This window comes from Lates calcarifer, linkage group LG13 (genome assembly GCF_001640805.2).
Source record: "Lates calcarifer isolate ASB-BC8 linkage group LG13, TLL_Latcal_v3, whole genome shotgun sequence".
NCBI classification, from domain to species: domain Eukaryota; kingdom Metazoa; phylum Chordata; class Actinopteri; family Centropomidae; genus Lates; species Lates calcarifer.
In genome coordinates, this window is record NC_066845.1 from 9,432,744 (window position 1) to 9,444,954 (window position 12,211).

At 39.6% G+C, this 12,211-nt stretch overlaps 2 protein-coding genes across 3 annotated transcripts in view; one reads left to right on the forward strand and one right to left on the reverse strand.

The window, feature by feature from the left end:
* Positions 1–1,085: 1,085 nt before the first annotated feature.
* On the forward strand, positions 1,086–5,065 carry rfk (riboflavin kinase). The gene is made up of 4 exons (XM_018668402.2): positions 1,086–1,673; positions 2,684–2,835; positions 4,047–4,149; positions 4,379–5,065. Exons 1-4 carry the CDS (start codon positions 1,592–1,594, stop codon positions 4,549–4,551), a joined length of 510 nt encoding a protein of 169 aa, XP_018523918.1. The 5' UTR covers positions 1,086–1,591; the 3' UTR covers positions 4,552–5,065.
* A 920-nt stretch (positions 5,066–5,985) lies between these two features.
* Positions 5,986–12,211, reverse strand: part of pcsk5b (proprotein convertase subtilisin/kexin type 5b) — a 75,307-nt gene continuing 69,081 nt past the window's right edge. The window contains exons 31-37 of one of the 2 annotated variants that reach the window (XM_018668399.2): positions 11,694–11,936; positions 11,331–11,564; positions 11,018–11,198; positions 10,704–10,921; positions 9,795–9,895; positions 9,472–9,676; positions 5,986–9,005 (exon numbers count right to left, since the gene is read on the reverse strand). In XM_018668399.2, the coding sequence (XP_018523915.1) occupies positions 8,587–9,005; positions 9,472–9,676; positions 9,795–9,895; positions 10,704–10,921; positions 11,018–11,198; positions 11,331–11,564; positions 11,694–11,936 (1,601 nt within the window). In that variant the 3' untranslated portion in view covers positions 5,986–8,586. Of the gene's footprint in view, positions 9,006–9,471; positions 9,710–9,794; positions 9,896–10,703; positions 10,922–11,017; positions 11,199–11,330; positions 11,565–11,693; positions 11,937–12,211 lie in introns of both variants that reach the window. The other variant, XM_018668398.2, reaches the window with a different exon arrangement.

A 12,211-nucleotide genomic window follows, 5' to 3' on the forward strand; every position in this document is an offset into this window, starting at 1 on the left:
CCTGTCAGACCATGCAGGTTAGATATGAAAAGATAAGATAGTTCTTCATTCCTCTGTAACTTGTATGGTTAATTTTTCCAGGCAGTTGAATGCTGGTAAAACCAGTTTTAGTGGTAATGATTTGTATATTCACGTAGGATCACTGGTGTTTTAATGATACTTTCTCACTGGAGTGCTGAACAGTTGTTGCTTATATGCTCCCAAAATTGCTATGTTGAAATTAATGCCAAACAAGTAATGCAGTCATTAAGTGTTCAGCTTTTGCTGCCTGAAGACAGATGCTTCATTAAAGCAAAAGGTGGCTACTTTGAAGACTCTAAAATATAAAACATATTCTGGTTTGTTTTTTTTCTTTCTTGTTTACTACATAATTTCATATGTGTTCTTTCATAGTTTTGATGTCTTCAGTATTAATCTACAATGTAGATACAACAATATTCATGTATGCTCTTAAAATAGTTTTTAGTTTAAAAAGTTTTTTTTTTTTTTTTTTTTTAATTATTATTATTATTTTAATGATTACATCCCAGATCTAGGGGCTCTCATGGCCATGGTTTGGATGCTTGGGGAAGGATATGTCACCCTCTTGTGGTTGGAGTCAAACACCAAAGAGAGCTACCAACAAACCTCACACCGTCAATTTAATATTCGGTGATTGTAATTAGGCAGCTTGTGAGCTGATGAAGAATGGCTTCATATATAACTTAAGAACGAATTACAGTAAATTTGTTGCAGGCCAATAAATAGATCGTGATTTTATTCATTTAAATCTGTTGATCGAGGAACTGCTGAAGAAAAAGTCCGTGAGAATGTTGTCAGGAAAAGCAAGTCAGGAACTGCGCAAAGGGAAAAACCGCATGTCATCGTTTGCAGAGGGACTAGAAGGATTGTGTATGATTGTATACTGAGCCTTTTCTAGAACTTGCCATGTGTTCCGAACTCGAAAGCAATACTTTGGCTTTACAGTATCAAAACGGCCAGCTGAAAATAGGCGTCGCAATTCCCTAGATAGTTCATGGAATGCATCATTTTGTAATCGCTACATCTCCTACAATACGTGAAGGCAACATATGACTCTCGGTCGCTTTGGTCACGCGGTCAATGACATCAGCAGAAGCGTTTCGTACGCAGATGTGTGCGACACATGTAACATCACCGGCTCTCCGTGAGCACCGGGGCTTCATTTTCACCGTCATCCTGCGACTGGACCTGAGAGGAACGGGAATGTCATTCTCACGTACTGTATAACCAACACCTTTGGATAAAAACGTTTTAGGAACAGGGAGCCTCTGGTGAAGCTAACAGTAGTTAGCTTGGCTAGCATAGCAGGTGAACTGTTACCATCGCTGTTAGGTGACTAAGGTTCAACTTTATCCAACTCGAGCAAACTATTCAAACGGGTGAGGCTACAGTTAAATACAAGGACGGACTTTGAGCTCCACAAGGTTAAGATTTCAGTCTTGCTAACTGTTAAAGAGGTGCTACCGGTTAGTATAGTACCGGTTGATTAGCCCATCTGACTTCCTTGCGTCGTTCGAGGTCATTCTGTAGCGTCTACCTTAGACAGCCGAGTATTATCAGGAAACTAGTCATGAAAAGTCTTCCATTCTTCTGCCGGGGAGAGGTCATCAGAGGCTTCGGGAGAGGAAGCAAAGAGCTTGGGATTCCCACAGGTGAGTTAATATTTATCTGCCATTAATCTGTATGAGCTTTTCAGTGAGGTTTTTTGTCGTCTGTACCCCAGCCTACGTAGATGACGTTAGGTCAGTCTGAATTGGTCTGAACGCACAGCCAGAAAACCAGAGTAAAGTTAGATTATAAATATAGCATAGCTAGTCTTCTAAATGTCCATCAGCCGATGAATAGTTCTTTATTAATTAATGTTAATCTATAGTGGTGAGTTTCCGGTTACCTAAAGCGTTTACATTAATGATGACGACACAGTTTTACGCAACGAGTGCGCCCCTTTTTTTTCCCCCTTTTTTTTTGCGGTAAATATGACTTGAGTAACTGAACTTTACAGATGACTAAACTGTTATTCACCGAAATAATAGCTATTATGTAACAATGGCTGTTCTAGAAATGTGTAGTAGCGTCATATCTAACGGATGAATAATGCGAATATATATTGGGAACGATGGTGTTGTCACCACCCTGCCAAATCTATTTAAAAGCTTCCATTAAAAAAGCTTGTAATGATAAATGATGTACTGTCTCCGTTTTCTTTAATACGCTGACATTTCCCCTCACATTTAGTGACTGAACTAGAGGCTGAAATTAGTTGTCACCTCTCACTGAGTGTATTTTGTCCTTACAAACAGGGGTTCAGATATTTTTGATGTTAAGTCAGACTTTAGTTATAATGTTGAGGCATTGTGCACTAGATCCAAAATATAGAAAATTCAGAGAATAGTCTTCAGTGTGCCCTTTTTTTATAACTCCTGTCTGCTTTTACAAGAGGTTCTGCACGTCTACCCATGCAGAGCCTCTGATAGTGAAGACTTTTTCCTTTAGTACCCATGTTTTTTGTGAAAAGTGATAATAAAGGTATTAAATACATGTTAACAATTTGACATTTTGTGAAAGAGTTTCTACCCTTGCTTATCTTTACATATTCTCTGGTTTAAAAATAAATATTTTCATTTGCATCTTCTGACTCTTCCTCCCTCCCTCCCACTTCTAGCCAACTTCCCAGACACAGTGGTGGACAGTCTTCCAGCAGATATCAGCACAGGAATCTATTATGGCTGGGCTTGCGTGGGTAACGGGGATGTCCACAAAATGGTGATGAGCATTGGCTGGAACCCTTACTACAAAAACACCAAAAAGTCTATGGTAAGCACAAGAAAAGCGCCATTCACTGCAAACCATTTGATGTCTTAGTCAGAGAGAAAGTAGGCACATTGAAAATGTATTTATAAGATGTCACATTGTCTTGGAAAATCCAGGGTTTCAAGGCAGTGATGGTCTGATCACAAGGTCACTTCTGCCTCCATGGCTTTAGGTCAAAATCAGTTTTCTCACAGTCAGGCAAAAGTGTACAAAGACGAATGAGAGCTGAAGTAATTGTGGTTATTTTATACAGCTATACACATCTGGTCCCTAAATGACTGTGTGCATTCATTTGAATGTGCACATTCATTTAAGCCTAACTCATCGTCAGTGTGGTTTCATATATGATTGCACAGGAATGGTGGTTGTAGAATGCTAAAAAGACTGATTCTTGTCTGTATCATGGTATATCTCATTTCAGCATATATTTTACCAGGAAAAGAAATTTTACGCATTTTCACTTCAACATGGTTTCTCTCAGTTTTCAGAAATATTAAACAGATTTCCTATTACTTTTGTTAGTTCCATCATGGTTCAAGAAAAATAGATAAGATCATCTACTGCATGTCATACAAATAGGGCTCATATTCATTCTGTTAAGATGATCATTTGATTGTATTTGTTGCAGCAGTCTGAATGTCACGCTTGGTCTTTTCAGAAGTTTTTTCTATACTGTCCCTCAGGAGTCAAACGGAAAGAAAAATGTCAGAACAAATTAAATAAACCATTTAATTAGTCATGACTCTTATGAACAGCTCAACAGCATTTAAAGCCTGGCAGCATGACCTGAAATACTGCTCTGGGAAAAGCCCACAAAATGTTGAGAATAACATGTTTTGCATCTGGAGAAAACTATGGGACCAGTAGTGAATATAATGACATATTTTGATGCGAAATACAAATGTTAAAGTTAAGTTTTAATTCTTAAGTTTACAACCCGCACACTACAGCCTGGTGTTGAGATAAGTTACTTATAAAAGTCCAAGGTCCAGTATAAGATGAATACCCTTTGTTTTGAAAAGAAAAGAGTAGCAGCTAAAGCCGGCAATGTAACTCACAATTATTTTGCTGCTCCTTAATTTTTATTGATGTCAGGTGCAGGGCAACCCATTTGTATACATTCTGGGCTGATAACACAATAAGAGTAAAGCAGTAAATTTTGACATTTTTCATTGTCTTCTGAAAATAAAAGTAATCTTTTTTTTGGCTTGTAGGAAACCCATGTGATTCACAAGTTCAAAGAGGACTTTTATGGGGAGATTCTCAGTGTTGTCATGGTGGGCTACATCCGTCCAGAAAGAAGCTACAACTCTCTTGGTATGACCCCCCCCCACACACACACGCACATCATCTTTGTGTGCCTGGTTTCAAAGACAAGTTTTTCTGCACTCCCAGATTTTATCTCACAATTTTTCCTCTTTACCTATCATGTTTACTCTGTACCTATCATCTCTTTTTTTCCTTCTGTTTTAAACTCTGTCACATACACACACTCTCTGACTTTGCTCACTTGTTTATCTGCATGTTTTTATCTCTTTCTGAACAGAGGCTCTAATTGCAGCCATCAACAGCGACATTGAGGAGGCAAAAGTCAAGCTGGAGCTCCCAGAGCATGTCAAACTGAGAAACAACAACTTCTTCACCAGCGCTTCCAGCTCATCTTCAGCCCTGCCCACCACCACAGCATCTACATCACAGACTATTATGAATGGTCACTGACAGCTGGCTGTGACTGCAGTGCGCACACACACACACACACACACACACACACACCAGAACAACACAGAGATGTCTCCGTACACTCAGGTTTCTGCATTTTTCCTCATTAAAATGCACAGCCTCATTCTGAGATCTCTCAGCTATCGCCATGGCTGCATGTATACATAATCATAAACAGCCCATCTTTTTTTTATTATGTTTTTCTTTTACTTTGTCAGTGTTTCTGTGTTTAAGTAGTCGATTAACTTCCACTATCAGTTTGTTGTAGTCACTTCTTTCATGATGTTCATTTGTGTATATTCACACAGACTTCTGTATGCAGCTCTTGGATCTCACTGCTCCTGCTGTATATTTGGAATCCTTTATGTGAGAAGGTACCTACAAAAATACAGATCTTGCTATGAGGTGACCAGTTATGTAATAATCTATTTCCAAGGAACTACACAAATATAGACCATAAACTCAACTCTGTGAACACTATCCAGCCAAGATCATAAATATGTCAGTTATTGAATCCTTTTCTGTTGTGATCCTTTTCCGTGTAAGATGGTCGGAGAGAAAGTCTGGGCATTATTATCTGTAACAAAAACACCGGCCGTACAGCCAGATGACTTTATGCAATAATGAGGCTAAATGCAAGGCATCTGTGTGAAGACAGGGAGATTAAATAACAAAATTATATGAATGTAATGCTGTTAAAAAGTATCCTTGCCTTCCTCTTCCATTTTCCTCTTGTGAAAATGTATTTGCTTTCTAGTGTGACACAAGCCTTGTACTGTTTATCACTGCCCTAAAAATGAAATGAATGAAAAAGAATTAACCAGAGATTAGATTAGAGGTTTTTGATGCATTATGCAGAGGAAATCTTAATGTTTGTAAACCGGAATTAATGAATGACAAGCAGCATAGTTACTTATTTAATTAAATGTGCACAGAAACACGTTAAAGGCTTTTAAAGTAATTTCAGCATATTCAGATGATGAGATGGACACTACGGTTACAGCAGTGAACAAGTTCTTATGCATGTCAGCAAGTTTTATGTGCTTTTTTTTTTTCCTTTCTCACTGCAGCTTTCCTGATGCTCAGACCTACAGGCCACTAGTCTCTGTGGGTTTGTTGCAGATAGTAAAACACTGTTAGGTGAGATGAGATGATGAAGAATAATGTCCACACCTCCTCTTCCCTACTCTGATATTTACAGAGGTTCAACAGTCCTTTAAGTGTTTAACAAATTTATACCATTAAAAATGGGCCAATCATGCAGATGTCTGAACAGAGAAATCTATAAACACATAAAAGCTTGATATTTATATACGTCATTTATAGATTTCATGGGATCTTTTAGAAATACATTCAAAAACTGTTGACAAAGTCCTGTAAGAAGAGTAGCTGTTTACAGGGTTTTGTTTTGTTTTGATCAGATCTTTTTGTGTGTGTGTGTGTGTGTGTGTGTGTGCGCGTGCCTGTGCCTGTTAAGGTTTTACAAAAAAAATGACATGATTCGGTCAAACATTTAACTACAAAGTGTGTACAATTATTTGAACCCCTGTAAATAATTGTTTTAAATGAATGACATGTAAGAGTCTAGCTCTGTGATTTTGGATTTTTAAGTCTGTATTGTATTTTAGTTTATTAAAGTATTATTTAGGCAGTAAAAGACATGACTACATTTTATCAATGTTGACATTTATCATGCAACAGTGGCTCTGATCCTTTCACAGTCTGGAAATGTCTCTATGTTTCATTTTAATGAGCTTAGTTTCTTTGCTTGAGCTTGAAAATTGTCAGCTCAGAGCAAATTCACTGCTATACAGAGCTGTCCTTTCATGTTGTATGCTATATAATCCATTGTGTTCATCCTCTAAAGCACTTAGTCCACAGAAGAGATCTCAGTGTAATTACAAGTTGTAATGCACTGCTTCTTCAAACCTATCAAAGATTTTAAGGGGTGAAGTTTGACCTCACTGCATTAGTACAGCGTTGTACAGGCAGTTAGAAGTATTTATTTTAGTTTACACAGGGACCAGGGTTACTGCATGTGGAGTTAAATGTTCAGCACCTCCTTTATGTTTTCATTCATGTGTTTTATATAATTTAATCAATAAATAATTTCTTCAGAATACAATTTGAAGTTCTTTTGTAAGGTGGAGGGACCTCTGTGGATTTGGCTTGTTTGAGCACATCGCACAGATATTTGTTTGGATTTGGATCTGGGGAGGTTGGAGGCTTGAGCTCTTTGTCGTGTTCCTTGAACCATCTCTGAGCATTCTTTGTGGTGTGGTGGGAACATCATTTTCCTGCTGGGGGAGGCCCCCTGCCGTGGGGTAGGGCATGGGCGGGGTGTGCTTGGTCTGCAACGATGTTTAGGTGGGTGGTACATCAAGATTTAATGTTGTGGCAGATCGTTGTATGGACAGCCAGCATCAAGCTGATGTCAAGCCCACATGTGCGAAGGTTGTACGGTGGCAGATGTCCCTGTGTCAGTGTTGTGTCTATTTGTTCAGTCTGGTTTGAGATAAGACGCTGGACTCAGCCTGTTCTGTTGGGGGTTCAGTGTAAAGGTTACAGGATCTTCATTTTCAGTTTGTGTGAGAATACTGTATTTTAAATAGGCCGGTATGTTGTTGCATTTTTATGAAGCGCAGAAAACACAATGGAAATGTATGCCTGCTTGTGACACTGATTTAGCTTTCGTACATAAACCAATCAGATACCAGATCCAATTTCAGCATTCTACAAAGTTCAGTAGTCACTGGCAGCAGCTAACAGCGGTCACTCGCGTGTAATACAACAGCACGTCTGCAGGTTGATTCATAACGCAAGACTGCACACTTGGAAAACACAGATCAAAATCCAACTTTATTATGAAACAATCATTCACAGCACGTTTCACTTCAACCAGGAACACAGAAAAATAGTAATTATTTGATCCTCACACTTACCAGCGAGTGGGAGTCAGACCTGCTATTATCTCAGAGAGAGGATACAAGCCAGGTGTGCAACAGTGAAGTCAAAACATTAAAGCAAGGCTAGAAGAAAATATTTTGAAGAAAAAGTATGGGAAAAGTATTCTCCTGTAACCCTCTGTCGTGTTGTAAGTAGAGGTCTGGACACAGGCACAGACACTGCACCACAAAGGGTTACGTATTAGATTGTGCGTCTGTGTAAATTTTGCTTTGAGGGGTCTCAGTCCAGTTAAACAAAGATAAAGCACAATGCATCAGTACAGAACACTTATATTATAATGTGATTAAATCTGTAAACACTTTAAACCAGATGATGCAGATACAGAGGAAGTGTATTACATAAGTGGAGTGAATCAGGTTGTCAATCAATAACAAACTATCAGTGTTTGTGAGATGTTTAAAAAGTTCTGATGATATGAAAATTTTAACTAATATGATTGTATCAATGTCTAAGATTGTTTTTGAGCAATATCAGCAGATAATAAGTACTATATCATTTTATGTTGTAAACATACAATATTTTCTTCAAATGAAATTATTTGTTGTTGAAAATGTAAGGAAATGCATAAAAAAATAATATTATTGTCAACTTCCCCTGAGGTTTGTCACTCAAAAAAAAATCAAACTCTTCTTGCAGTATGTCAACACAAGCTCAGTCAAAATAATATTTTGTGTAATCCAACAGCAAACCAGAATTATTGATGTTGAGGTAAAAGAAAAGATTGACGTCGGCAATGACTTAATGACCAAATGTTATCCACAGCCTGTGTTCTGAGCCTCCAACCCTCTGTTGTTTTTTTAGACAAACATGAAACAATCTAATTAATGCCACAAAAATGGCCATATATTACATTTGGGGCCTGTGTAAATAAGTCTAGAGGTCAGTTTAACAGGAAAATGCTGATCAAACCATGATGATCAGGTTTCAGACTCTAATTCACAAAATGTTAGTTAAAAGACTGCTCATTCCCCCCATCTCTTTCAAGCACTTTCAAAACAAGAAACAATTTTTACAATGTACTCAGGCTGCGATGATACGAAAGGAAGAGATTTTTCTGTCCAGAGAAAGTCATCTAAATGAGTAGCTCTCATCATCGTACTCTAGCTCAATCTCATCTTCATCCAAGAGTCCGTACTTGAACTTCTTATACACCGTCCCATCTTGTCCCATGTATACAATATCATCGTCCTCTTCGTCCTCGTCATCCTCACATTCAATGATTCGGTCGCTGTACTCCCCAAATGAGGAGGTGGTGGGTTGTGGGGTGACACCTCCATTGGTGTCCAACTTCTTATAGCCTCCAGTTTTGGTTTTGGGTGCAATGGCATAGTATTTAGATCGGGCACTGAGGAAGAGGAAGACCCCTGCGCCCACAATGACGACAAGCAGAACACAGGCAGTGGCAAAGAGTCTGGCGGTGTGGTTGTGTTCAGACTCTAAATCCTCAGCCCCCCCAATCCTAAAGTTTACATCCATGATGCACTCGTCTGAGAAGACGGAGAAGGGGCAGACGTTAGGTTACATTAGACAAATCTGTACATTGGGTTTGTTTCTAATGAATCTCTGATTGGCTTGAGTTTGTTTTTACAAGATTCTAGTTCCAACGAAATGCAGTCTTGTCTGTGATGACTGGAGGGCAAGAAAGCTTGGAAAATTCCTGCTTATAGTAACATAATTAGCATCATTTTGAAATACTGGAAACCTGTTTGGCAGGAAGATGAAACTCACATCTACACAGTAGGGAAGCTGTCATTTAGATGAATTATACAGGGCAACCATTACAAATGGCAGATGCCCTGACAGACTGTGACTCACATACATAAACATTGTTCTCCAGGAACTAGCATGAATACAGTATGTAGTCTCAGATCCAGATGAGCAATTTGTGTTAGCAAAATGAGATTTCAACGATGTGTGTGTGCTTTTATTGAAGTCTGTGTGTTCTTTTTTTACCTTGTGATGCCTCGCAGTCACAGCACATCCAGGGTATTGGTTTATCGTCATGGCGTGTCTCATCTCCACAGCAACTCATGCAACGGCCATCATCAGATAAGATCTGGAGCGCAGGGCACACAGTGCAGTTCCATTTGCTTGGACCTCGGCAGTCCAGGCAGGACGGGTCACACGCCTTGCAGTTTGGCACATCACTGTTGGAGCCCTGGAGCAGCGGTAGAATTAGTTGTACAGCAGACTAGGTTAGAAATACACAGGTACAGAAAGGTTAGGTGAATATAAACACAAACACTTTGTAAATGAAGAAACAAGCTGTCCATCACCTGTGAAGCAGCATAGAAGCCTACAAGACACTGAGATTCACAGATGCCGTTCATAAAAGTGTAGCCGTCATAACAGGACTCACAGGCCAGAGCACCCTCATCTGGATGAAGAGAGACAGATATCAAACAGTAGGAAACGGTGTCATATGTTATCACATGGCTGAACCTGAATTTTAATCAAAAAAACAGTGACACATTGTTATTTGACAATAATCTGCAAAGAGAGATATGCATACAGGTATATGTAATATATGTAAAGATGTGACGTGTATTATTTTTACTCAGGGGTGTCCTTTTAGTGCAACGTCCCTGATTTTAGTCAAGCCAGGACATGTCATCCCTTTCTCCTTCTCCCCTTATTTTCTCAACTGCACTCTCAAACCTGTCTCTCAAATGTTACAAATCTGGGAGTTAATGTTCCGCTCCACCCAACCGCAAGCTTGGAAGCCATTTTTTGATAGTGTTTTTTGTTCTATTTCTTGCATTTTTGTCCTTAACGGAAAATTTTTGAACTCCATAAAAGCATCATGTGATTGCTTGGTCTGATCAGTTTGAGCAACCGTAAATGACACAAACTGTAGGAATTTCCCACATCCCATGCAGAAGCCTGCCCTCCAGCAGCATTTCACTGAAATCATATGCAAACAAACTATTGGCTTGGATTCAGTCCAGTCACAAACAAGAAGTGTTTGTTCCACTTGTTCTGTTATCTGAAACGTTTTTGTGTTTCGTGAAACGCTGTGTTTTGACCCTCAGGCCCTCTGTACCTCTACAACTTCTCACCATTCCACGTAACAGTGGAATCAGAAAGTTACTGAAATGATTTTCATGTCGCTATAAAACACAAAAATAACAGCAAAACACAAAAGTACAGCCAGAAAAAATGACAACATATGAAGCTTTCTTTACCGTTACAGGTCTTGCAGGTTGGGTGACACCTGCGACAGTTCTTGGACCGGCTGTTTTGGTAGTAGCCTTGAGGGCAGCTCCGCAGGCATTGTCCCCGCTGCCTTAGGTAGACGTAGCCCCCCCGACAACTCAGACAGTTTCTGTTTCCACGACCCCAACACTTGCTGCAAGAGGGGTCACAGCGATCACAAACCCTGGTGGTTGTATTGCCAAAGTGACTGAAAAGGAGAGAGGATATCTGTTTAGTTTATGATGGGCTTCCGTAAAAGGAGAGGAGAGGAGAACATCTGTGAGTATCTGTGCGTTCTCCTCACCTTTCTGAGCAGGTTTCGACACAGCTGCTTCCCTGCTTGAAGAATCCAGGTTTGCAGGTGTCACACTGCACACTGTGACGGCCAACGCATGACTTACAGCTGAAGTGACAGCGCTCACACACACGTTCATCTTTATCCTCGGCATAATAACCCACAGGACACTCCTTTACGCATGTGCTGTCTGATGGACACAGGAACAGAGTCAGAACAAAAAAGGAGAAGTTTGCTTTACATAGCAAAAAAGATGCACAACATGTAATACAGAGTTATCAAACATATTTTCTCCTAATTCTAGCTTAGTTTGATTACGTACTCAGTAGGAAGTATGGTTCGTTGCAGTTGAGGCAGTGGTCTTTGCCTGGCCCAGAGCAGCGATGACAGAGTTTGTGGCACTGTTGGCACTCCCCATTCTGGTCCATGTATGTGCTCAGAGAGCACTGGCTGAACCACACACAGTGCCCGCTGGCATCTTTACGCCTGTTGGTGTCACAGCTGAGGCAGGATGAGGGCTCATGGCCTGAGCAGGTCAAACATGACCTGTCACAATCTGAGAAAATTTAAAGCCATTAGACAGAAAGATTAAATCCTGGGAAGGGTAGAGAATCCAATAATAATTATACATGATACTTTTTTTCCAGATTCGTTTCACATCGCATTAAATTTCCAACTTCCCTACCTCTGCATTCATTGGTAGTCTTATCATAATAAGTTGTGTTGGGACACTTAGCCAAACACTCCCCATTGTAACGGACAGCTTTTGGGTTGCGACACACATCGCAGTCATCAATGCCAGGCCCATCGCACGAGGCACAGTCAGCATGGCAACGCATACATTCCTGTTGCTTCTCATCGGCAAAGTAGCCAACAGGACAATCATCCACACACTTATCCTCATGGAGGAAGTAAAAATCAGCACACTCTGAGTAGACAGAGATATAAATAGTTATACAAGTTTTTTTAAAGGCAAAAGACTTAAAATATTATTTGCACATGAGGGCTTTGAAAACTGATTTCTATGCCATTGACTAAAAATTATTACTATTCTAAAGTGGACTTTTCCAATTACCGTTGATAAGTCATTTAAAAAATTTAGCCTATTACTACATAGCTAACATTAGCATTAACAGCTTTTTACTTAACAAGAGCCTCAGCCATTGTTGTGTTTACAAGACAAGAGGTTGGAATATGCCCTGT

What these genes read in the sequence shown, in the direction of transcription:
- rfk (XM_018668402.2), top strand. Translation starts at nt 1,592, where the DNA reads ATGAAAAGTCTTCCATTCTTCTGCCGGGGAGAGGTCATCAGAGGCTTC. An exon ending in AGAGCTTGGGATTCCCACAG is followed by an intron (nt 1,674 to 2,683) that starts GTGAGTTAATAT and finishes TCCCACTTCTAG; the next exon opens with CCAACTTCCCAGACACAGTG. An exon ending in AAGAAGCTACAACTCTCTTG is followed by an intron (nt 4,150 to 4,378) that starts GTATGACCCCCC and finishes CTTTCTGAACAG; the next exon opens with AGGCTCTAATTGCAGCCATC.